Source organism: Aulostomus chinensis, chromosome 3 (genome assembly GCF_037954235.1).
Source record: "Aulostomus chinensis isolate RoL2024-O1b breed Wild chromosome 3, RoL_Achi_v1.0, whole genome shotgun sequence".
In the NCBI taxonomy this organism is placed as follows: Eukaryota; Metazoa; Chordata; class Actinopteri; order Syngnathiformes; family Aulostomidae; genus Aulostomus; species Aulostomus chinensis.
Genome location: NC_141322.1, coordinates 23830257 through 23857996, shown reverse-complemented (window position 1 = coordinate 23857996; position 27740 = coordinate 23830257). Strand labels below are relative to the sequence as shown.

At 41.3% G+C, this 27740-nt stretch overlaps 1 protein-coding gene across 3 annotated transcripts in view; it reads left to right on the top strand.

Annotated features, from left to right (window-relative positions):
* ppp1r16b (protein phosphatase 1, regulatory subunit 16B) overlaps nucleotides 1-27740 on the top strand; it is an 80912-nt gene that overhangs the window by 28604 nt on the left and 24568 nt on the right. For all 3 annotated transcript variants that reach the window (XM_086199844.1, XM_086199842.1, XM_086199843.1), the window contains 2 exons: nucleotides 9-413; nucleotides 23728-23798. In XM_086199844.1, coding sequence (XP_086055970.1) covers nucleotides 146-413; nucleotides 23728-23798 — 339 coding nt within the window. In that variant the 5' untranslated portion in view covers nucleotides 9-145. The remainder of the gene's footprint in view (nucleotides 1-8; nucleotides 414-23727; nucleotides 23799-27740) is intronic.

Sequence of the window (27740 nt, the reverse complement as noted above, 5' to 3'; positions counted from 1 at the left end):
TTCTTCAGAAAGTTTGGTGAAAGGATGATGATGATACTGATGAGAGGAGGCCACTGCCGAAGGTGCAGCCCTCGCTAGAATCCCCCTTGCTCCAAGTTCACGGCTCTACGTGTCACCCACCGCTGCCACCCCTTCCTTCGGTGCCATGGCCACCCACCTGGAGCTCATACAGGAGCTGCAGCAGCTGGACAAGGTGCCCAGTCTTGAGAGGCTGCGGGCAGCCCAGAAGCGCCGCACGCAACAGCTGAAGCGATGGGCTGTCTATGAGAAGGAGATGCAAAACAAGAAGCGCAAAGCAGACAAGAAGGCCCGCAACGTCAACAGCCTCCAGCAATCTGAGTCCAAGAGACATGTGTCGTTTGCCGCCAGCGTGGCACTCCTGGAGGCGTCAGCCAGGAATGACCCAGATGAAGGTAGGGCTATGTGCAAATTAGAAAACATGAAGATAGATTTTGTGGTATAAATTATGACACAACACTCATTGGACAAACGAACTACAGCCACTGTGGATTTATTGTCTTAATAACAAGCCAACTCTACTCAGTACAAAGCTCAGTGACGCCACATTTGAATAATTACCCTCATTTCAGCCTCACCTCTTTACTTGAGCTGGATATCAAAATGCCAAGGTCAGAAAAACAATTAGCTGATGTGGCCCTCTTAAACTGCCACTGGAACTCTGTCTGTTGTTTATTCAAACTAAATTTGTTCTGCTTGGACAATGTTTTATCAAAGGGAAGTAATGGAGTTGTCACACTGAGAAGAAACTCTGCCAGTCTTTTAATTAAAATTTATACGGCTTGTGCTCCCTATTTGGAGATAATAATTGTTTTGCTCCACTACAAACAGTCCCACGATACTTTTGCAGCAATGCAGGAATGATAACCAGGCTGCTATCTTTTAGATATGACATCTAATTTAACTTCACTGTAACTTGAAAATTAGATTGAACTCGTTTTAACCGTAACAAATACTGCCCATGGCTACTGTATGTTCTTCAAGCTGCCTTTAAAGATAGGGAAACCTATTGTCCCATAATTCCTCCAGAACGCCAGTTATGCATTGCGCTTGCATCCATGCAGGGTTTAGTTTAGCCAGGATGGTCTGAGTAGATTTTACCACCATGCAGCCAATGAATATCCCCTTTAATGTGATAATAAGAAAACCTCCTTTCACCAGTAATGCTGTTGCTGCTTCATTTCACACAAATGGGGAGATTGTTCTGTGAAAGGTTTCACCAGAATTAAGTGCTGTTATACACTGCCTACATGTGTGTAATTTCCTGGAAGTCTGTCGAGCCACTTAGACTTTGTGTCAAGATTTGGTTGATGCTGAATATTTGCTTTCGGTTGAGACTTTGTGCTTTAATTGAATTGATTTGACCGATTTCATTTCAATGCCCGGTTTAGAATGATGTTAGAAATTAACAACCATGTCACATATGTCGTGAAATATTGTCTATTTTAATATATACAGCGTAAATTGTAAACAGTTATTTGACAAGTAGCTAGTAATGAAAGAAATAGGATTTGACTGCAGCAGTGGTTGTGTTCACATATTTTACAACACACAAATAGCAGCCAGCGTAACCTCAAGAGCCTCATCAGACAACTGACAGCAGATTTCTTTGGTGGTGCTGGTATAACGGACGCAAAATCTTTGTTATTTTCCTGGTTGGTGACATTGTTTGGGCATTGATCTGTGTGCTATCAGTGCTGTTTAATGAGGGAGAGAGAGAGAGAGAGAGAGAGAGAGAGAGAGAGAGAGAGAGAGAGGAGATGAAACGAAAATGGTGACAGGATGCAGTCTTACCCACAAAGCTCCAGTGGCAGCTTGCTAGTTCAGGAGCTTGATCATCTTCTTCCCTCCGGTCCCTCAGTGCCCAGTCAGGCGTCTTGACTCCACACGCTACGCTGCTCCTGCACTGTTCACAAGCTCCCGGCTCCCTGTACACCAAGTAACTGCCTTATACAGTCATTTCATCAGTGTTTCACAAATCACAACTTTAAAGCTATAAAAGTCTGGAAAACGTTCAGTTTTAACCACGCAGCTTTCAAAGTTGGAAAGATCGATAAATGTGATTGATTTCCAACACAACCAACCACAGAAAGCGTGAAATGTTTGAAATTCAACGATCCCGTCATCATCTATTGTTGACATGGGCAAACATGAATGACAATATACATTGTGACTGAGGGTTTAAAGGATTCTATTATTTCTTTGCTGGTTGCTTTTATATTAAGCATATATAAGTTAGTTGCTAGGCTAGATGTTACATTACCATATACGTCTGTTCTTGTCATGCCCAGTGTTGTATGATTTGAAATTTAGTAATGACGCTCAATCTTGACCAGATTATTATTTTACAGAGGGATATTTCACTCTGTGTGTAACTACAGTATTTAAGAGGACACGGATGTGGTGGATGTTGATGTTCCTCCTCATGTCTTGGAGAGCTTTGCAGGATTTGGATCCTTTTTAGATTTAACTGCTCACTGCTCTGTGTTCACTGTTGTTTCTAGAATTAAATTCTGTCAGCCATGAGACCTGCTGACTTGAAGCTGCAGGGTGGGTGTGTCACTTAGAAATGAAGATGTAGTTGTAGGAACAGGCTTTTGTATGATTGTCCAGCTTACTCATCATCTTCAAATATCTTTGATACAGGAGCCCTACAAAAATTACACAAGTATCATTCAAATGGGTTTTGTATTGAAAATGAGAATATTGATGTTAAAATTAAAATTGCAATATCATCTAAAGAGAATCACAGTGAGATGTTATCAAAATCGTGCAGCCCAAGTTTCAAGATTCACTGGAACATTTTGAAATGTTGGGGGGAAGAGTGTGGTACATAGGATAATAGTTATATATGTACCACTTCATTATGTATGTTTACAGACCCCCCATTTAATTTCATGCACTTCTATTTCAAGTACCAAAGATCACCTGGGGCTACAGAGGCCGCGCTTCCTTCATCAGTTGGCAGTAAAAATCTAGAGCCATGACTCACTGATTAAAACATTTCTAAAATATGTCACCCCTTGAGTCTGCACACTAGGTCTTTACCAACAGTTTCTCCAGCTTCATGGTTCTTAAATCAATGCGACAGAAGATCATTTGATTACAAGAGCAGAACGAACTACAAACGCACACCTGATGATTCATTGTGATGACATCCGATTTTCAAAGTGTTTAAACAGTTTTAAGAGCAGAAATCACCTCAGATCGCCTCTGGGATTTGACGATATTCAGCAGAGAGTATACATTCAGGCACTTAGAAATATGTCTTCCACCGCGTGGACAGTCGATGCTTATTTCTCAGCACGTCGATGTCCTCTAGGTCCCTTCTGATGACTGATTTCCCGTCATGCTGACCCAGTTAAACCTCCTTTTAAGATTCAACCATACAGTTCTCCGCACGATTTTTCTGCTCAAATTTAAGGCTTAATAGACATTAACTCATAATTTCCCGATATTTGAATTGAAAAAAAAAAACTCCGATGAGGTGACAAAGACTCTTCAACTGATTCTTATTCAGGATGATTGTGACTGGAGGTCATATTTTAATGGCTTTTTATGTACAGTTTTAATCGATTACCAGGACATTCTGAATGTTTCATGTGACTTGACCTGATTATTCCTTTTAAACTCTATAACCTCCATGACCGCTCCTCAACTTTTTTTCCTTGCTTCAAGCCCTGCACAGTACTGCAAGCAGAGCATCACTTCGTAGCCTGCAGCTTCTGTGTTTGCGTATGCTGACGTGTGTGTGAGTGAATGTGTGTATTCATGTAATTGGAATGTGATGTATGCATGTTTTTAATTGAGTATTTGCTATTTTGGGGGCATTTGTAAGCTTTATTTGTTCGTGATGGTATTATTGAGTGGAGGACCTGTGCAGGTTTGTGTGCGTGTTTTTATTGGATTGTGTAAATATTTGTTCATTTTTTCCTCCCTGGACTACCGTGTCCCTGTCAGTATGACTTCCTCTTCCTCTGGGAACACACTTGTAGTCCTGTGAGGACGTGCAGTTATGTTTAGCCTAAATGGGACACAATGTGTACTCAAGCTGAAGGTAGTGTGTGTGTGTGTGTGTGTGTGCGCGCGCGCGGATGTTTGTCTGGCCATGAGAGGGAAAGTGTTCGTGTGAATATTTGAGGTTTCCTGAACATAAATAAATGTGTGACTACTCTGCAAAGAGAAATGTCAAGGAAGCAGTAATATGCGAGGATAAGATAGTAGTGAACAGGAAATTGGGAAGGATTGGAGAATAACGGATGCATCCTGACTCGGAGGCCATTTCCTCATCCTTGGGCCGGCTCAATCCTGAACTCTCTGACCTCACACCTCGAGGGTGGCTGATGGCTGTGAAATTACTGTGAAACACCTCCTTGTCTCTCTGGCTACTGTGACTGACAGGCTTCAGTCCTCTCCAGAGAGCCGCTATGCAGCAGAGGAGCAGTCACCGAGGTCCGAAAGGACAGATGACACAAACACAACCGAAGTGTAAACTGATGTGTCATTTCCAGCTGTCATCTGACGAAGTTGTCCAACACCTCCTATGCGACTGAAGGATTTCTAATAATGCTGCAAACATTGAATTCTTCAAACATAACGTAGGTATAAAAGTGATTGTATTAAAATTGAGTTTACAATCAGGCAATGTTTTATCCTGATTGAATTATAAGACGGTTCAGTTTTTGTATTTAAGTCACCCCCCCATCTGATAAAGTAATTTGCTGCCAATAGCATCACAGGTGATCAATTGAATAGACAAGGTTGAGTTTGAATAAATGGGTCAGAAATTTGCCTAGAATAGGTTTTGGATATTCCCTGATGCAAATTGTTTTATTTGTAGCCATCAAAAACTAAAGTGGTCATGCTTAAATTGAATTTCAGTAAATGAATCAAAAACAAGAAACCTTTGCATAAATTTGCTGAAGTAGAAATTCACATGTAGCTGAATTAAGTGTGAGAGCCAGTTTCAAAGGTCTTGTTTCATGTTGTTGACACATTGGAGTCAAAGTTTTTTTTACTGAGGGGATTTTGGATGTCTTTTCATCACTTAAAAAAAAATCTCTCAACAGCCATAAACATTTATTTTTGCTGTGTTTTTAGAATAAATTTTGTGAATTTTGAAACTCAGTCTGAATGAATTATATATAGATCCCCCCCCCCCCCCCCCCCCCCAAAAAAAAGGAAAACCATCAGAATATGAAGAAAACTGGAGAGATTGATGTCTACTTGCTACTGAAGTGGAGATTTCTGGCTCGGTAAAAAAACAAACAAAATGACAACAAGATATGCTTTCTCAAAAAAAGGAGTTTGCTTTTTGAGAAATGGTTGCAGCCATCAAAACTCATCTAAATCTGTAGTATGCAGACTTGGCTAACTTCTTCACTTCACTTCGCCTTTTTTTTTTTTTTTTGTACTGTTGACTGATTTTTGTTCGATGAATCTTATCAGAGCCCCACAAAAGGTAACAGTGAAATCTGAGAAAGAAACTAGACTATTTTCTTTCTTTCTTTCCCTCTCCCATACAAAGGAAGTTAAGTATCGTGATGATGAATTTAGGATCTACACCAAGGGTTAAGCACACACGGCATGCTGCACAAACATCGCTCTCACTGCCTCGATGATGGTGAGAGATGCCCAGCACCCTGTCTGCACACATGACATATTTACGGTTATAGAGGTCATTCCAGGCGGCATGGTGGTGCAGTGGTTAGCACTGTCCCCTCACAGCAAGAAGGTTCCAAGTTCGAGTCCCGGCTCTGGAGTCTGCATGTTCTCCCTGTGCCTGCGTGGGTTCTCTCTGGGTACTCAAGCTTCCTACCATGGACAAAGACATGCAATTGGGGGCGAGGCTGATTGATACTCTAAATTGACCGTAGGCATGGCTGTGAGTGTGAATGGTTGTCTGTCTATATGTGTTGGCCCTGTGATGGACTGGCGACCTGTCCAGGGTGAACCCTGCCTCTTGCCCGAAAGCCGCTGGGATAGGTTAACAGGAAGAAAATGAAGGTAGAAAATGGATGGATGGATGTCATTCCTGGTGTGGTCAATTCCAAGGCCAATATCAACAAGCTAGTATGTCATATTTTATGCTATAAATCAACAGGTGGCATGTAAGAAAAGGGAAATACTAACTAGCTTAGCACAAGCTAAGGGTGAAACACTGGCTCAGCCACGGCCTCCTCAAGCTACAATGACACACCGTCGCCAGGTCATAGGGATCCTTAATGCAACAGGATCTCACTGTGACCATTTAAGAAACAACCTGACACCGAATGGCACAGGTATGAGCCCCAAAACCTGGAAGTAAATTTGCATTAGTGAACATTTAGTTACCTCGCCTTGAAGTGAATGATAAGTGGTCAACTCAGGTTTGAACTATTTTACTTATAAAATTTTATTCTTCTGAATAAGATATCTAGGTAAATGCCTCACCTTTTAAAGCATTTATGTGTGAACAGCGATTGCTAGCACACAAGCACTCCACCCCACCAACGCCATCATGCCTGAAGCCAGAAGTGCAAAACTCGTTGTGGTGACTTTGAAGTAATGCGTCAGCGGTGTTCCTCTGTCGTGTAATATTAGCTTTGTACTGCTGATAACTGCAGTTATGCTTCACAATTCCTTAAAGTGATGCTTATTTGTAAATCATATCATTATGAACAAAACATAAGATTTAAGTTTGTTTGCTACTGATTTTATTTTTGGAAATGATTGAAAATCCAGTTTAAAAATCCAACTGGCTTTCAGTTGAAGGTGTTGCTAACTTCCAGTTCCACCTCACCATATTATTATGAGACAAAGTGGACTGCCACTGAGAATAAAATGGTCCCTCTGCAAATTATATCTTTAAGCTATGTCTGTTCCACAGTGTCTTCATTCAAATGTGAGCATATTGTAGTTGTGAATGGCAGCATTGCCAAAGCCAGATGTATTCTGCCCTGCATGAACCCAGTGTGTTGTTTTATAGCCCGGTGCTTTTCCCACCCAGGCTCTATTTATTCACCCACTCGCATGGCAACACCCAGCATACTAATTATGATGAGCACACCACTGAAAATCATAAGTTGTAACTTGATTTTTGAGAAGCCACACCTATAAACCATTTTCCATTTTTAGCCATGCGGCTTTTGACTCTGGTTCACCGCCTTTTTTTCCTACTATATCATGACCACAAAAATACACAGGAGGAAAAAACTCTAGATTTCAGGATAGAAAAAAATACAACCGCAGCGAATAAGGCAACTTCTTGGAAGGAGAATTCATGTGTGGTTTTGTCTTTTTGTTTTTTTTCTCTTCCTGGTTATTTGTGTGCAAATGAGCTCTCAGAGGATTTTTGTCTTCCTCTGCAGTCTTTTTTACAGTAGCAAGGCGTATGGCAGCGTCAGAGTGGCATGAAAAAGAGACACATCAGAGTGAAATGGTGAAAAATAAAACATAATATACCGAGTTTTATTTTTCACAGTTTTGTTCTCAAGAAAGGTCCCAAGAAAAGTCTACATCAGATTCAAGATGTGTTCTTAAACCACAAAATTGCTTGCACCCGCGTTTATAATGTTGAATCCAATTGTCAAGTTCCAGTTGTACGTAATTAGCAGTTAAAAGCTCTGCCAATCTCTTCAAAGGGGCAAGAGACTGCAGGGCCTCGCATGCACACAGAAGTCGCACAGAAACTGAAGTTGACAGAAAAGTCAAGATATTCAAACAAAAATCTAAAAACAGCAGAGCAGCAACTCCAAACTCAGGAAAATCTTCAGCATCAAAGTTGGGAGGAATCTGCAGGAAGTGAACAGCGAATGAACTGCCGTATCTGATAATCAGTGGTGGATGTAAAATAGAAAAAAAGGATTCATGATGAGATTCTCTTTCAGGGGCTCGGTGAACCCTGGATCAGGAGGAGAGCTCAAAATCGGTGAGGTAATAAAATTGGCTGATCTCACACCCATTAGGCGAGCCAACCAAAAAAACTATGACTTAATCAACCAGTGGATGAGGAGACGAGGGGGAAAGACACCCTGTTACCTGAGCTGGATCACCACTGGGTGTCTAAGCAATTTACTGAATTGTAGAACACAGACCATGTTATATCTGTATATAGTATCTGTCATAGTCATTGTTGTTGTCGAATTATGTATTTTACATACTTCTATTTTTACCCCTCTCTTAATTTTTGTGTTGTATATGCTGTACTTGAATGTGAGCACCTGCAACTCAAGAATTTTCCCCTCAGGGGTAGTAAAGTTTTAGTATAGTATCAGTAAAGTATTTCTCATTGTAAAAAATAAAATGAATACAGTCTATAACACTGTTTATTAATAGTATATCATATAATATCATATATTACTGTATATTGGACATTCAGCACTCAGAAGTGTGATCTTGAGTGTGCAAAGACTTTGTTTTTAATCTAAGAACAAAAATAAAATAACATTAAATGAGGAAGACATCGACGAATGTCAGAATTTTCATGTCAGTCATTGGTCAGAATTCTATGGATGTTGTCGTTCGTCAGCAAGAGGAGTTTGTGTCACACATGTTGGTATCAAGTGGAAATATTACGTTTGTTGAAGGCAGGAAGTTGCACCTTGATAGAGCCCACAAGACGTAGACATGACACAAAAAGTACAGTCGTGTATTTCAGTCCCCCACAGGGATAAATGAAGTTTTCTGAATCTGAATCTGAATCTAAATGGCATTTTGATGAATTATCGAGTCCCTGAATAGATGGAAGATGAAGAACCTCACCAACTCTCCATCTTGTCATTTTCTTTGGGGCCCTTTGTATGAATCAGCCTTGGTTGTTTGTGTTCTTCTAGTATCGCACAAAGTTGGTAACAGAAATGTCATCAACACGCCCACTCAGTCGCTGTGAACTCTTAGGATGTCTTCTCCATTCACACAGGGGCTCAATAAACATTGTACTGGCACAAGTCTGTATAACGTCCGCTGAGACTGAATCTGACATTCTCTCTTTCTGTCCCTCCACATAATGTCTACAGAAGTTCAGGTTTCCAGTTAACTTCAGATGCTTCTTTCTGTCTGTTTAAAAAGCCAGCGGGGATATTACATTTGTTCTTGTAGAGTTTAAAAGGAATCAAGATGAAAAAGTTCAGTCAGGCACTAGAATCTTTGTATTGGATTTTTTTTTTACAGTGTACTGTGTAAAAGAAACCTTGTCCGAATGAGCTTTGGTTGGAGGTTGTTCACATATAGGCTGCGGTAGCAGGAATAAACTACCACTTTAATTCCTGCTTACGCCAACATTTAATGGGCTACACAATGTTGTGTGGTGTGAAGTTTATGGCAAACAAATTCTGTCAACTGAATCTACAATCAAGTTTGTCTCTGCAGCGCTGAGCAAGTAAACATCAATGGGCCGGGATTCTGTTCCTAGGATATGCTGATGATGTGCAGAAATTTGGGTGGAATATTCCTCACGTTCAGAATCTTGGTTTCCTAACCATACACATGGAAAACATGTGTTAGTGCCATTATTGCACTGGTGACACTTTTTGGAACCAAAGGCTGTGCAGTGGTGATTGGGGAGTACAGCTTCAAATTCAGATTTTGGGAGCTCATTTGGCATCCATATTTATAAATATATGCTGTCAAACTGTGTCGGGGCAGTGTTGGTACTCATTTGATTGAAGGCGTGTCAGGCAATTCTCAGAGATCTAAACCTGAAGTATTTAATACAAGCAAAATAATACAAGTCATCATTCTTAAGTTGTTTTACACTTAGTCACGTTGCACCCTGAAAGGTAGGGTTGTTATTTCTCCCACTGATTCAGTGGCCTTGGTACCTCTTAGTGTTGCACAGCAGCAGGAGAAAGCAGTGAAATGCTTGAATTAATCAACAATCTTAAAAAAGGATTAATTAAATTAAATTGTGTACTGAATGAGAAGAATACCTTGATATAGATCAGCAAGAATTTCTGTATGTGAATATGGTGGACTTGGGGGTAGACTGTACTTTTTGTTATTGAACTGTTGATATATGGGCTAACCTTAAGTTTTAAAATTACCTGGGGTGAGAAAGTACTTCATATATGGTCAACTTGTACAAGTAACAGCTGCCAAATTAGTTGATATCTGTAAAGCCAGTCATGCTAATAAAAATAAAATGGTTGTATTCAAGATAAATCAATCGAGAACAAATAACAAAATGAGCAAGAGTGATGTTTTGCTAGCATTTGCGAAATATTACTGTGTGAGTTAGCACTGAGCCTGATGGGACATTTCTGCGGTATTGGGCTCATCAAATTCTGTCATTAACTATCATCAGCAAGAAAGACTAATGGACTACAATAAATGGTATCATTAATCACAGGGCGCGGCATGGTGGTGCAGTGGTCAGCACTGTCGCCTCTCAGCAAGAAGGTTCTGGGTTCGAGCCCCGGCTCCAGCACAGGATCTTTCTGTGTGGAGTCTCCATGTTCTCCCTGTTCCTGTGTGGGTTCTCTCTGGTACTCCAGCTTCCTCCCACAGTCCAAAGACATCAAGAGGGGACGAGGCTGATTGATACTCTAAATTGACCGTAGGTATGAATGTGAGTGTGAATGGTTGTCTGTCTCTATGTGTTGGCCCTGCGATGGACTGGTGACCCGTCCGGGGTGAACCCCTCCACACGCCCGAAGGCTGCTGGGATAGGCTCCAGCCCTCCCGCTACCCTTAACAGGATAAGTGGTAGAAAATGATGGATGGGTGATTAATCACAGGGTAAAACATGAAAACAAACAGAGCTGTTTAGCGATGACATACATTGGCGGGCAACAAGATCAGTGTTTCTCCGATCCAAAAACAACATAACACCAAGACAAAGGAGAATCAGAAAACTTCAAACGATTTGGCACTCGCAGACATGAAAGGACAGAATTTTGGACCTGATTTATCAGACAATCAAAGCTAGCTGAAGCTTGTTATCCACCATTCTTGTCAAACCCTTTCAACTGCTGTGTCACACAGGATCTGATGGAAGCAGCAGTGATACAATGAGTGATTCAGGGGCTCGGTTACAGCCTGATGCATTGATCGTCCTTCCACCTTCTCTTCTCCTTACTAAGCATAGGCCACCATTAAGCCATCATATCTTTTGTCATTATAAAACCTCTGCTAATTTTCTGGTTTTACTCAGTCTTTTACTCCTTATCATATAGGAGTGATAGCATAGATCACACTCAAACAAGAGGTGTTAAATATATTAACCGGGAAGGTTGTTCTTCGCTCAGCACTAACTAGTGATCCGTGGCAGCAGGTTTGTTTCTCACATGTTCAACTAAGCTCGTGTGACCGCTGACCTTTGACAACTGCAGTGTGAGCTGATCTGTCTTTCTTGTGTATCCTGCGCCACACACAAATCCCTAAAACAGTGTTTCTAGACAACATAGAGTCCTAGACTACCGCTCGTGATGTTTCATTGCTGAATTATTACTCACTACAAATGAAACCACTGCAGTTGTAGTTACACCGTAACTATGCAGAGGATTACTTGTATTATTAGTTAAATGCATTCTAACAGGCATTGAATCGGCAGACAGATTGATGTAATTAGTATCTACACTTAAAGCATGTTTCTCGGATAAATGAAGAAAAGAAAATCCCAGAGCAGACCAAGGATATTTTGCTATCCTAGGAAATGTTTAGAACAAGAATTTGGTTTTTGAACCTGTATAGAACAAATGTAAATAGAATAAAGTTAATACCAAGGAACTAGCAGCTTTGGCCATGGGCGCGCATCCTTAAATTAGACTCCTGTGTTGTTCAGGTCAGCAGTGACCTCTCCAAACCTCTCCCTGCTGTAGCATTTTTATATTCATTTCATGTATTCATTGGCCTATTTGCAGTCGGTTAACAGACTTACTGACCACAAAAATGCGGATGAAAGATTTGGCTATGAGCCAGTTGTTACGAGCCTGTATCACGCATATTTAGAGGGAAAGTAAAGACCTAAAATGTGCAAGGATGCCAAAATGATACTTTACCTGATCCTATGCTTCACCTACTTCTTGATTTACTGCTTCTATAGCAACTTCGTATAATGTCATGACATTTCTGTCTCTGTTCTTGCCATCAAGAGACGAAGGATGAGTGCAAACCTTTTAATTGGTTCTGCGTCTTTCCTGTCAGCACAAAGAGTCTGAATCACTTCAGTCCAAATCAAAGCTACCTTGCTTTTTCTGATTACTTAAGTGGAACTTGGCATTTAGTGACCAAAGCAGTGATGCAACAATGACAGAGCTGAGAATTATTAAGCTTATCCTTGAGTTTGTGGCATCTATCAAATGGTTCCATAGCATTAGCTTTACTCAGACAACAGTGAGTTTGAGAAGCTTTTCTAATAGACTGAGAGTTTTGGTTTTCAATTTCCTGCCTCTCTTCTTGTCAGGCCTCTGTGATTAGGGTCATCTTTATAGATTCTCAGGCAGCCGTCAGGTCCATAAAAGTATTTCTTTCCTCCTCCATCAATGTCCTCTGCTGCCCCTCTCGAGCTTTGTTGCTCTGAGTGAACATTCTTTTAAAGGCTCATCGGACTCGGCTGCTTTAGGCGTTGCTGTGCTCCCTGGCACTGCCGTCTCCTCCCTGCCATGTTTGTTTCCATTACTCGGCTTGAGCAAAAGGGAACTGACTCACTCTGGTCATGTAAGATCATTTAGGATTAGGCAGAAGCAGCCTGATTCGTTGATCTAGTATTTTTAATGTTGTGTTGAGTAAAATGATATCATGTCAGTGGTTGATGCTGATGATGCAGTGGACCGTGGGATTGGTAGATTTTGCTTATTCGGTTTCATAATTGGACACGTTACTTTGCCATGTAACTGTCTCACATCAAGAATGGGTCATTTATCGGACTTGAGCAGATAACTGTCTCTAACTTGTGGTACAGGGCTCATTTGGTTCTTTGCATTTGTATCTATTTGGTTGCATTTACCTGTTTCTAAAATTGCTGTCCTGCAATCATTTTATTTTATTAATATTTTTACTATTGTGGCATAACTCAAGTTTAGATCCGGGCAATGGTGAACCATTGCAGTGGTCGGCCATCGAGCTTGATGAGCTCTCCTCCACATCAGTCAAATCTCCAGGGAGAGCCCTGACTCTCAAGTTCAAGTCTATTTCCATGGTAACTGAGGCAGGCATAGAGGGGTTGAGGCAGCCGTGGCCCACAGCTACTCAGCTGCAATGGCACAAATTGTGCATTATCATTGCTGCCGGTGCGTGCGATAGTGTATAAGAGGCCATCGGATGTGGTCGTAGCCACTGGGCTAACTTGAGAACAAGAAAATCTGGGTCTGCAGTTGAGAGATGTGAATCTACACTGGCCCGGTGATTCCCTGCAATTATGATCCACTGGTTAGAAATTTGAATGCAAAATTATCACATTAGTATCACATCCTCAATTTCAAATTTTTTTAATGTTGTTTTGATTTGCAACATTTTAAAATATTAGACTTCAGTAGTGGGCGGCACGGTGGTGTCGCCTCACAGCAAAAAGGTTCCGGTTTCGAGCCCCGACTTGAGCGCGGGATCGTCCTGTGTGAGTCTGCATGTTCTCCCTGTTCCTGTGTGGGTTCTCTCTGGTACTCCAGCTTCCTCCCACAGTCCAAAGACATCAAGAGGAGACGAGGCTGATTGATACTCTAAATTGACCGTAGGTGTGACTGTGAGTGTGAATGGTTGTCTGTCTCTATGTGTTGGCCCTGTGATGGACTGGTGACCCGTCCAGGGTGAACACCGCCTCTCGCCTGAAGGCTTTTGGGATAGGCTCCAGCCCTCCCGCTACCCTTAACAGGATAAGCGGTAGAAAATGGATGGACGGACGGATGGATCAGCCTCACTAGCCTATTACAAGCTCCACATGTTCAGTATCAACAGACTCATATTGTCTGTAATGACTACTGACTACTGTTGGCTCCAGCTCTTCTAGGCTGAATCTTCTGTTTTGTTTATTAAGATTAAAACATTAGAGATCTGTTAAATCTGTCATTATGTCTGTGGTCTCCCACTTTTTAAAATTGGTTGTTGAAATATGAATATTGTATTGTGTGCACAGGGCATAATTGTATTTGCCAAAATGTCTGTTTGTTTGTTTTTCCCTTCACTGAATCTGAGGGAATTTTATACTTTTTCATTATGAGATTGAAGTTTTCAAGTTATTTGGCTGTTATACACCAATGACAATATTATCTGATTCAAAATAAATTCCAATGAAATTCACATTTTTTTCTACACGGGTAAAAAAACACATGAAGATTATGAACGTGAGAAAGTTAAGTTTGTCTTTATTTGCAAAACATTTGGAAAAACCCTTTAAATCGTATACTTAATAAACTGGTTTCTCAGCATTTACAACACATGATGATTAAAAAAATGGAAGACTGGAGGAAAACAGCCTGATACATATGTATTTTAATCGTGATCGAAGCCATGCTGATACGATCGGGCATCAATTTGTTTCATCATTTCACCAGATCTTGTGAAACCTATATGTTTGTAATATGATCTAAGCTGCAAGCACACAGGTTTTTGGCCTCTGTTACTAACTCCCTGCAGCAGCCATATGAAATGATTTATGTTTGAGAGGGGGCGAGGCGGCTGATTTATGGTGCGACATTTTACATCCACCCCTGGCACTTGTCAGGTGATTTTATTTACTGTTCCCGATCTTTTCAGCGGTGCTGTACGTGGAACAGTTGATCTACAGAATTTACCAATTCTTGTATTGTGTCACTCTGCTATTATGCAGACAGGGACGCAGCTGTAGTTATGGAGAAGCTCTCACTAATAGGGTCCTTTCAACGTTTTCCATTTGCTTTGAAACAAGTCGAGGCATCAAGTAGCCTATCAGCCTCCCACGTCCTTACCAGTGACTGTGAATGAAGTCCATCTTGTTGTAAGACATTAAAACAGCGGTAAGTCAGGCTTCATCCACGACTGTCAGATGCCTGTTCAGCACCCTGTGGTGGGCACTGGGCCTTGCTCCCCCACTCTTTATAAACCAGCTCATAACTGCTTCCAGCATCCACCTGCCTACCTTCATCCCCCTTGTCGTGAATGAACAGCTCTTTACATAAATCCTGCAATAGGATTCTGGATTATCCGAGGAGGATTAGGCCTCAGCAAGCCAAACAGGGGCAGAGTGCCTCATTAACAGCACAGAGAGTGATAATGTGGAACCCCAGCACTACCGACCTTTTTTTAATTGTGTGAGTTTGTTTGAAATGTTTTGATAAATGTCAGGGGACACTTCCATGTTAAAATGCCCTGCAGCAAATATTAGTGTCAAAATGACAGCATTGACTCACATCTATGGTATCTGACTCAATCTCAGGAAGATAAAAGACACTTTGGTTGAAGTGATAATATGCATCACTTTTGTTCCTTGGAATCTTGACAACTAAATACATTTGATAAGGGATTTAAAACAACTCCAGGTCAGGCACAGCAGATTAGATGCTAGATTTAGGTTTGATAAAATACCCTATAATTCCCCAACCCTGCTCACCGCCATCCTTATCTTTTGCTGCTGGAGCCAGGAAATCCAAATGTGGGCAATGGAATGGAGCCGAGCTGGAAATGGAAACATGCAGCTTGTTTTAGCCCGCAGAGCTGTCCATTATCAACAGCTACCTTTAAAATGTATTCATCCATCCCCAACCGAAGATACCTATGACAGAAAGGTAAGGCCCTATATTCTGCCAATATGAGACGCTTTGTTTGCAGTTCTCTTGTTGACTTCAGCAGAATTTATTCTTCATCCAGCAGTAATTCATCATTAAGAATTCCCTGACATGCTGATCAGAAAAGAAAAATGTATTTTTTTAACTCTTTTAGTTCACATCCACGGTTATACTGCTGTTGAATAAGCATTTAAAATAATCAATTTCTTAGAATTTTATAGCAGTATCCAATTTTTTTTTCATACATGTCAAACAAAAGACAAACCTTCTACATGAGCGTGTATCAACCAGCTTCTGCCAATAATGTCACGACTTCCACACTGACATCTTCAACTTTTAGTACCATAAACTTCATCTGTGTCTACGTGCTAAGATGCATTACTTAGCTAGCTAACAAAAAAATGTGTGTCCTCACCCAAAATACCATTGTTACTGGCCCACTGTCTCAAATTACTACAATGTATGACAGCTTGTCTCCAGTCTTTAAATCTTCTTTTTCTTTTTTTCCCCCCTGAAGCGAAGCCACAGTTGAACACTGCGTTTTGGAAATGTGGCAGAAAAGTTTCCTGATGATGTCAATAGACTTTGCAAATCTTGCAAGAGGTAGATATCAGGAGAGCCAGTGTGGTGGTTTAGAGCAGTTTGGCCTTGGGGTGGGAAGATTGCTGGAGATTGGGAGAAGAACTTTCAAAGGAAGTGCTTCGTAAAAGACATGCTTTTTAATGGTTGTGCCTCTCCTCGTCTGTCTGCACCTGATGAGTGAGTCTGCTCCGATACAATCACACTGCCTGTCTTTGTTACCCTCGCAAAGATGGAGAATAGCTCATTTCATGCTTCTTTTAAATTAAGCTTTTTGTGAACGCTGCTAGTGTGATCTTTGACCTAATTAGTTTGAGAATACAACATTACCAGCTCTAAGTCACAGCTAAAATGGACTTTAGACGCTGTTGGCAGTGTCACATGGAAGTAAACTGTGAAAGGGCTCCGTTATTTGAGATGTGGACCTGTTGTTAATCTTATCAAGTGTTTGTCTTGACAAGAGCTTTAGTTCCTCATCCTGCCAGCGAATGTTTGTGAAGCACAAACTAAACTACGCCTGGGAATCATCAGTGTGTCTACAGTGTCAGCGGGCCACCTGACGTTTTAGAGTGAATTCCAATCATCAATCTGTGTTGGATTTGGAGTGAAGGGGATTTATGTCTCCTCTGTTTCAGTGATACATGGGACACCATATCTGCTTTTCGACTGCCTTCCCTGCTGCCTTCCCTGCTGCGCTATCTAACTACATTTGTTAAAGCAGTGTATCGTACAGTGAAAGTCCCTTAATAGCTCGTCGTGTGGAGGATAATTATAACACACAGTGGAATGCTAATTATAACAATGATCTTCTCCCCTAACGTCCTACTAAAACCAATGTCATTTCGCTGCTACTTATGGATGTGCCAAGTGACCCACTTTCCGCACAGCCGACAGGAAGGCAGAGAATACAACCTCGCCGGAAGAGGGTTTGGAACGTGCTTTCTTTTTCTAAAACACTGCACCGTTGTGTGTATGTTTGGGGTTTTGATTGTGTTAAGATTAAAAAAGCTCATTAATGGGAACTGATGTACACTAATGAATAATACCCTACATCAGCTTAAAGTCACATTTTTCGTAAATTAGTGAAGAATGAATAAGAAGGGATTGTGCAGACAAAAAAACCCCCATGAGGCCTAAAAGTAATACTTACTAATACTTAAATAAAATAATATTCAGAGAACGGTGTCGCCATCTGATTGCTACATTTACTGAGCTAGACTCGAGGTGAAATGAACTCTGGAATGTAGTGAAATCAATTAATCTATGAAGACTTTTTTTTTTTGCTCTTAAGTCAAGTGAACATCGTAGAACCACTGGTTTCAGAACTTAATGGTTCTGACTCTATGGGTCTTTGTTAGCCTCTGTCATAATTCCTGCGTCCGTGAGTGCTCAGCGGTTTGCGGGAGTGTGGGATGTTAATTGTGATTGGCGTGCTCACGGAGGTTCTGTGCTAGCAACAGTATCATCCAATAACTGGTCTGGCTTTGATACTTTATTCATATTATTGGTATCAACATTCTTTTATCTGCTTTTTTGCTCAGTACAGCAGAACATCATAAACCACCCAAACTTTGATTCAAGTCAAGTCTTCACTTGTGTCTGTGAAAGCCTGCTGGGAACCAGAGTGACTCTAATTTTCATACATAAACATATTACTTTGTTAATGTTCACTTTTTTCAACATGTTCAAAGTCTACAATTGATGCCCTTTTAAAAAAAAGGTATTCTTCACTTGTGTTCATATATATTTTTTTCATAAAGAAATTTTCCATGGGAGACGTCCTTGTGTTGGGGTTTGTGTTGCTGTAAAATTTAATTTTGAAACTTAAACATTGCTGCATAGGCGACGGCGCAGTTGTTAGCGCTGTCGCCTCACAGCAAGAAGGTTCCGGGTTTGAGTCTCGGCTCCAGCACAGGATCTTTCTGTGTGGAGTCTGCATGTTCTCCCCATGCCTGTGTGGGTTCTCTCCTGGTGGCTTCTTCCCACCGTCTAAAGACATGCGATTGGGGACCAGGCTGATTGATACGCTAAACTGACTGTAGGTATGAATGTGAGTGCGAATGGCTGTCTGTCTCTATGTGTTGGCCTTGCGATGGACTGGTGACCTGTCCTAGGTGAACCCAGCCTCTCACCCGTAGTCGCTGGGATAGGCTTCAGGCAACCCCCTGCGACCCTTAATAGGAACAAGTGGAAGACAATGGATGGATGGATGGACATTGCTGCATCCTGCAAGCGAGTATCAGGCCCCTTCAAACTGCAAATAATTGGAGTTCCTGACCAATACACACACAAGTCCAACAGAAATTACATTTTTCTTAGAAATCTTTCGATGGTTAATTCAGTGTTATTTATATTTTGGTCATAATGTACACTTGTACTCATTAATGCACAGTAAGAGCGTAGAAAGCCATCAACAAGTATGTAGGCTAACTTTTCTCCACAGAACAGCAACAGATTGTAGTGTACCAGCCTCGTGTTGTTTACTTTCTATGAAACTCTGACCTCAGCACATCGCTCTCAGAGGGATTATAAACCCTCAGCACATTTTAGGTATATTACATAAACCAATCTGTCAGAGGTATCATGGGTGTGATTTGAGGGAGTCTGCAGCAGTTATTGTTGCAGCATGACAAATATTTGCCACTTCAGTGTAGCAAGGAGATAGTCAGCCAAGAAAATCAATTCTTCACTCGCTCCCAGCGTCCATCTCATATCACAATCTGGGCTTGATCCCCCTCTTCACCAGACGTTCTGGTTATCGGCGATCAGGGCCTGTGAGATATGAGCCTACAAGGGAATGGCTATGAGTCAGCATCCTGAGCTAAAACCCCGACAATGACAACATCTACGTTATCGACGCTTAACCCACCTCACAAACAAAATGTTCCTCTTCCTGTTCCTTATGACACAAGAAAGGTTGTTTCTTTTGTCGGTTTGATCTCATAAATCAGAGCGTTGGTGGATTCAGTGCGCTGTGATATTATGTTCTCTCATCAATTATGTGTCAGGGGGTTTCCTGTACAGGACTGAGCCGGCTCATAAAAGGAACCCTGAAATGAACTCTGGAAGATCCTTGTCTGCAGAGATGGAAGGTTTCAGTGTTGACAAGGACTTGTGATCGATAAGATCCCCCAGGAATCTTTGTACGGAGCCTGATGGATGACGGCTCGAAACTTGCTATTGAAAGGACAAGTATTTAATTTTGACTCTGGCTTAATTTTATTTTTTATTACTCTTACTTCCATCACTGTTTGTTTCCCTTATGTGAAGAGAAGTTTGGAGACAGCTATGGCTGGTTAATATAAATGCTGTCTTCTGTCAGCAAAGAAAAATACCAGACAACTGCAGGTTTGACAAATAATCTGAACTGACTTTAATCAGGGATTACGGCGTGTGCTATTGTCATGTTTGGTTTTTGGCTCACACAGATGCTGGCTGCGGCGGTGATAATTTGCCACTTCTATAAGCAGGGCAAAATGCTACATCTAAAAAGCTATTTAAAAGTCAGAAGAACTTGCAAAAAAAAAAAAAATTTAAGACCTGAGAGTTGTAGGTAATGGACTTTTGCAGCATAGTGCATTAGTCTCCTGCAGGTTGTCCTGCATGGAATGCATTAGTGAGGCCAAAGACCGGGACAGCAGCAGGTGTTACAGCTGGCGATGGACTATTGGCTGTATATATATATATATATATATATATATATATATATATTAAGAGCTCCATTGGGTTTATTTAGTATAAGAAATGTAGTCTGGCCTAATGTTATTGATCAATGTTGGAATTTTGGAAGTTAAATGTTATAAAAATAACACCATTATAATAATAATAATTTTAGCTGACACAACATTACTAATATAGTTTCAGTGATATTTGTGCTGCTAATATGTAAAAACTCTTGACTGACAGTGTTTTACAACAAACAAGTTGTTTTTCTTAAATAAAAAAAAAATTCAATCACACATGTGAAGCGGTGGGAATTGAAAAACAGCATAAGCAACTTGAAGAAACACAGGGACCCATGTCACGCTAACGTCAAACCACCCGAGAAAGAGATGCTCCTAGCAGGCCGGAGCGAGGAGGACGAGTCCACTGGCGAGCAGAAGATCGGCTGCTTGAAACCTGAGAAGTGAAGTGACTCGTGGCAGAGTCGCTTGTTTAAGATATGGTGGCTCTGCCTACAGTTGAATCATCAGTTTTAGAAAGCTTGTCAACAAAATACCTATCAAAACCAGCAGTGATAAGACAAGCTAGAGTTTCCATAGAGACCAAGTTCATAATTATGTCTGTGGAGAATACAGAGGATACAAAACTGGAGTAAACACCACAACATCATCCTTGTGCCTGGTCATACTTCTGTGCAAATTGTGGTGAAAGTAGCCCAAAAGTAAGGAAACCCATTACTGTACGCAGACTGTAATATTGTAATCTTAAGTAAAATCATATTCAAACTCATCACACTTCTGTTGAGAGGAAGTGAGGGATTATTAAACAATCGCGCGGTAACGTGACAACAATACCCCACAGTGGTGGTTCTCAACCCTGGACACTTAAAAAAGAGGAAACACTTGGCCCCCTGAAGCTTCTGTAAACACTGCAAAACTAAACTGTTTTATGATAAGCTGAGGGAAGACGTACCACCGCTGCTGCTGCTCATGATGATTTTTTTTTCAAACATCATCAAAAGTATTTTTACTAAAAACAAACACAGTACATATGATACCCAGGAGATTTCAGCAGATCCAAAAGAGTCAGAGAAAGTTTAAATGGAATTATCTGTGAGGTATTTGTTACATCTTCGTTAAAATGTGCCTTAAAAATGTCATTTTTTGCACGATTTAAGATGATGGACAGTTTCAGTAAGGGCAGGCTGGGTTGGTGGAGCCCACCTTATCTAGATAACTTCTGTAAGTCGTTGGCTTGGGACTGCTATTGACTGCACTTGCACGCTCGCACACTCAGTCACACTCACACACACTATTCTCAGTGCACAGTAAGATAACAGGAAGGAAGGGTGTGTTTCTCTCCCCGGGCTGTTGTTTGTTGATGTAACTTTTATCTTTTGGGAAGCATCTCGTCCAGCTCCCTCTCCTCCCTCAGTTGGAATGTATGGGACACACCCAGGAAGACCTCGATGAGATTTTGGTATTGTCGGCTCATGGGGTTGGTAGACAATCCCCATGGTGCCTCCTTCCATGTGATGGTTTGCATTTAGTGTGTGTGTGTGTGTGTGTGTGTGTGTGTGTGTGTGTGTGTGTGTGTGTGTGTGTGTGTGCGTGCGCTCAGTCCCATTGGGTGGTGATGCAGACAGATGGGAAACAGACGTGGTTTGTGTTGCAGCTCCAACGCAGTTTTACTTTTTTTTCCCCTGACAGTTTATGTCCACTTTTTTGAGATTGTGTGATGTGACTTTTAAATTTTTCCGTATGGTCACTAATCCACAAAGATTTTGATCTGAACTAAAAACGAACGAACACCTCAGCGCTATAGATTTTAGCAACCCTACCGGTCGACATGAAAAAATGTCCCATGCATGCCTAGAGCGCACGAATGGTGGTATAATCTGCATTATCAGACACACTTGTGTGGACAGAGATTAGCAGTAAAATCATGCTAAAATGCTCATCTGTACGGTGATCATTTTGTTGTTAGGACAACATTTTATCATTAAAAACCTGAAAGCATGCAGCATTAAAGAAAATAATTGGTCCATCAATAATGATAATAAGCGTGGCAGTGCTCCTGCACTCTAAACATGGCTGATTTCTCTGGAGCTCTGTTAGCTGTCTGATATTGCTCTGTAAAATCATCAACACACTAATTGACAGATCTTTTTTTTTTTTTTAAGTAACTGACAAAAGCTGCAAATTAGCTTGCAGCGGTGTTTGCAATGATTAGGAGACAAAATCCTGTTTTATTAGTGTTTAACGTTAATTTTTCCTCTCTTTTCTCCCCTGTGTAAGCTGATGTCTCTCGAATTTTATCTGGTAATTGTCGTATGGTAATTTTGTGAAAGCCTCTAAAAATGACTCTTGTTTGTCCTTTTTGTTGTTAATGTGTGATTTCCCCTTGTTTGATGTGGGTTTGTATGTGCATGAGACAAATGGCTTGTTGGAGACATTTAGGACGGACTTTAATATAATGGATGACTTCTGCTACCTCAGCTCAAACACAGCTGGAAAAGAAAACTCCTTAACAGGATTTATACAAGTTGATTCAGTTGATACTAAATAATCCATTTTCGAGGCCCCCCTCTGGGCTCACAGTAGCTGCTTTCCATCAATTCCACTAAGTCAGTCGTACAAAATGCGCTTGCATTTTAAAAACTGTGTGGAACTTGGCATGACGGAGAGCCCCGAGCAGCGGTTAGCAGAAATAAAGAGCCATATCAATGGATAGTTAAGTGTGTGGATGATAGTCAGACAGGTGTGTGTTACTGTGTGTATGACCGTCTGGTGGTGTATCGGGTTCATGTGTACGTGCCTATTTTTCTGTCAGTCTCAGGGACAGCTGTGATACTATCATCCTTTCAGTTGTCAGCATTTTAACCTGATTTATCCGTTCCCTCCCTCCCTCCCCTCCCTCCCTCTCCTCCAATCCCTCCCTCTCCTCCAATCCTTCTGTCTCCTCTCTCTCTCTCGCTCTCTCTCTCCAGTGAAATAAAAGCAGATGGCAACCCTGCCAAAAAAGAGGGCACAATAGTGACGTGTACAGGACATGCCAAACCCACTTCCTGCTCAGCAGGTTTAGACAGTTGTCCTGACTGGCAGACTGGGATTGTTGACGTTTTTGTGTATTTGTGTTCAGCTGCAGGGTTTATCTTTTTGGATGAGGAGGCAGACAAACACTATAATCCCAAGCATCATTACATCATCCCCCTCTACACCCCCCCCCCCCCCCCCCACACACACACACACACACACACACACACACACACTTACCTTTTATCCATATATACAAGGTCAACAACCTGGCAGGGCTACTAATTTGAGAAATTAAAGTTCCTGCAGGGATGCATCATGATGCCTGATGGATGTCTGATTGATTAATGGATGGAGGATTGATCGGTGAAGTCACAGGGTAACTAAAGGTGAAGTTGAGACGCACTCAGAGGCAGAGAGCGCAATCATGAGGGATGGCGTGGAATCATATCATGGTTTTATCCTCAGTGTTATTGGTTTGGTGCAAACTGCACATCGTATTCTTCCTTGTGAAATATTAATTCTAAATCAGCAGCTGTACAAACAACTCCTCCTAATTTGCAACTGGTGACAGCAAACTGCTTTTTATTCAAGTCTCAGCCACAAAATAGTTTTAATTTGTGCATTTGAAGCTTGAGGTGAAGTGGGACCCCTCAATCTGCTTTCATTTGTTAAAATTAAAGTTATTCAAGCCAGTCGTGTGTGTTGTGTTTAAATAGAAGCCTCATTAATGTGTTTGTTTTTTTCCCCTTTACCAGTTCGCTACCTGCTGAAGAACAATGTGAGTCCAGACCTCTGCAACGAAGACGGTCTCACTGCACTGCATCAGGTGGGATTAATCGCCGGCTTTCCCTCCGCTTCACTCCGCCTGACCTCTCCACTTTTGTTAACGTTGTTTTCTCTGCTGAATAAATGAGAAAACAAAATATCTAATTTTCTATTTCATTGCTATGACACAGTTTCAGGATGAGAGCAGATATTCCAGGCAAGGGATGGATTTTTATATTTGCATTCTGAGTTTGATCTGCTGTTGTTCGGCCCTCCACGTCTCTTTGTTTGCTTCTGGGGATCTTCTGTTAAGCAGTAAAACATCATGACTTCTTCTTTTAGCGCGGTATTGCTTTTCACATCTCTGTCATTGTTGGAATATGATTGAATCATTTCCTGTTGTGATGAGCTTTTGCAGGGGCAGAATTTAAACGGAATGTTGTGTTGGAGTTGTGTGCTGTTGTGAGGAAATTAGTTCAGTATCGAGGAAATTAGTCACTTCTGATGAAGGAAATTGATAGAAAGGAAAAGACTTATTTTCTCTAGCTAATTACAGTCATTACTGACATTATAATCAAAGCTTCCACCTCATCCACACTTGATTCCCCCAGTGTCTGCTTTATCTGCATATATCAATACCCCCCCCCCCCAAAAAAATGCAGTTGTCTGTGTAATTATGGATCATCACATCTCACATTTATGTCTCATTTGGTTTAATCACAATGCAACCGAACTTCATTTGAAATCTTTTTTTGTTCGGGACTACATTACAGCCAGTTCCTGTCACTATATATCAAGGCTGAAATACACCAGGTTCGTACATGATGCCTAACGTGAGTGTAAGTGTGCCATGGAGCTCTTATTCACGACAGGTCTATTTTTCTTCCTCATTACATGATAATACGGCCCTCCGGGCATTTAAAATGAAAACTCCGTAGAACCAGCCCATTTATGAAGGGTGGGGATCGCAGTGTAACTGGAGATATTACCATGATATTTGGCTTGCGATATTTGTGTATCACGATACGTTAATTCTGCGATAATCGATATATTACATCCACGATATATCATGATACCCAAGTATCTATAGAAGAAATACCCCTAAAAAAGCAGGACTTACGTTTTCATATACTGCATTTGTTGTCTTTCTTTTTTTTTAAGAATTTGATTACTGGGATATTAGTAATGTCCAGTTTGATGGCCCAGTGTCCATGTCCAGTATACAGTCTTAGCTTAAAGGCCCGCTGTACATAGACACACAGATGAAATAGATAACTTATCAAAATGCTCCTACAAAATGGCAACTGTCAAATCTATTTAGACCCCCATCTGTTGGGATATAGATATCAGTATTAGGCACCAGGGTTTCAATTATCATATTATTGAAATATCAGTACTTTACCACTCCTACAAACAGAACCAGGGTTGCAGCTCAAAGAGACCCTCTCCGCCCTTCTGGACAGTACCGGTGTATTTCAGGCCTCATAGCCCCATTTACACTGGTTACTGAGTGTGTCTCTTGTTACACCCCCTGTTAAAGGCTGTATGCGCCCCTTGTATATACAGATACACATTTTCAAAGTCTGGCCAGAACCTGCCAGCCAAAACCTTTTGTGAAACTTAAATGTGATCTAAGAGGCTTGTTTAAGAACATTCGTTTAAACTCAGGTAAACTAAACAGAGAGTGAAACCATCAAAACGTTCCCAATGCAATCTGATCTCTGAGCTGAATTGAGATTTAAGGGATACCTTGAGGGACTTTTGTATTTCGGTTGACTACTCTAGTGGACGACACAAAGCCGCTGCAGGTGGGAGACACTTAGCATAACAAATAAACATTTTTATTAGATTGAATTTAAATTTCAAAGGTAACTGAGAATAAATGGGAAATGTCTGGGCGGCATCTGTCTTTGCAGAGAAGGAGAACATGTAAAAGGCAGCACGCTTTAAGTTGAGCAACATTTTACTGTAAAATAAAAAGACGAGTGAAGGAAGAAGAATGGCCTTTCATCTTAAAATATTTCCAATGAATATGATGCTCATCTAAAATATCCGTTTCTGCTCTGCCTCTTATCCTTCTCACCCCCTCTCCCCCCATTTATCTCCCTCTACAGTTGTTCTATACCTTTGAGAGTTTATGTCCTGTGGTTCTCGGCTCTTTTCGCTCTGGCGCCTCTATTTTTCTCTGCTCAGAGCCTGATATTCAGGCTCCTGCTGAGAGCCAGCAAAATGAACAGGAGAAGAGAAAATTGAAGTCCATCACTCACCACCATTGCGGCTGGTGTTTTAGCTCGGGGGAGGGGGGGGGGGGGCTGCCAAAAGATCAGATTGACCTTTTAGCGCTGAATGTGAGTGAGTGTGTACCCCATAATCTGCTATTTGGATCTGTCAGCCTGCACATGCGTCTTAAAGATGAGACCTTTTCACTTCTGCTCTGACCACACATACACACACACACACACACACACACACACACACACACACACACACACACACACACACACACACAAATAGAGAACTATATATAATATATATGAAAGACACTTGAACTTTTGATTTATCTCACACACACACACACACACACACACACACACACACACACACACACACACACCTCGATCCTTACCTCGTAGCACGGGGCGAGATGAATGGATGGAGCGTGGAGGTGACGTTTCTCTAAATGAGATGTCATACCTATCCAGAGTCAGTGTCACCTCGCTGATAAGAGCCTTTCTTCAACTGATGTCTTGCACAGCTTGAATGCCACAATATACACGCTCAGACATTTGTACAGTTATATTCGTGGTTGGATTCGTTGACACAATACGTTCATCCTCCAGACTCCCACCTTGAACTTCACCATCAGTCACACACAAAAAAAAAAAAATCATATCAGGTCTGAGAGAGACAAACAGTTTTCTATGATTTGTTGGCTGGCGTCATATTGGGATGATGTGTTGGCTAAATGGAGATCATTGATAACTCCACTTGGGCCAGCAAACTGCTTGTCTGATGATCAAACAGCCTCATTTCGTCACACCTCCACACCTTCCTGCAGTGTGGAGTGAATGTCGGTAGGGTTTATAAATTTGTTTTCAGGTTCCCTCTTTTCAATCTTCATTGTGAGGTCTGCCATTTTTCGAATACGAGTGCAACAACATGAATCCCTTGCAGGACGGGACTACTATCCCCATTCACGTTGCTGTGATTGGTTCTGTGTTCTACCTTCAAACGTCTGACTAGATATTTCTCAGTTCTCTCAGCACCTTTAAAGATAAGTCTCCCATCAGTGCAGACACTTGCATTCTTTGTCGAAAACACCGTGATTCTGGTGATGCTGTCTAGCATAGTGGGAGACCGTATCCTTGCCAGTGGATTCCTCCTAATCCACTTGCCTCATGCTGTCCTGTACGGGGGTGAGTCACAGCTACGATCTGGCCGCGAGCCTGCTGTGGTCAGAGAGCATTTGGGCTGTCAGGAGACTACTGGAGTCACATTTAAAACATTTATTTCAGTGATTTAACCCCTCAACTATTCATAGGGAGACAGCCAAGACAAGCTCTTTACTTGTGCTGTAAAAATCATCTGAAAGATTTGATCATGTGGAGATGTGAGATGACGTTCCTTTGTGGTTGTGCCGTCGACTTTTCATCCAACTTTTTATTAGCTCAGCCTTTTAAAATCTGACCTGCCAGCATCTCCTCACCACGCTCAGCTCAACATCCCTGAAAATGAATCATGTAATGTCATGAATATAATGTAATGGAGTGGAATAGGTATTCAGTGTCTCTAAGCACTTGCACTGAAGAAATGAAGATAAATGGAGCTAGAGTTTCATGGTGAGACAGTACATGAAGAATAGAGATGTATGAAAGAGGAACAACCTCTACCATTCACGTTTATGTTCCTGAGTTCAGAAATCATCAGCCTGGGTTCATTTCCTTTCTCTTTAAGTCTCAGTCGTGAACCAGTCGTCTTTCTTTACTCCGACACTCTTCAGTCT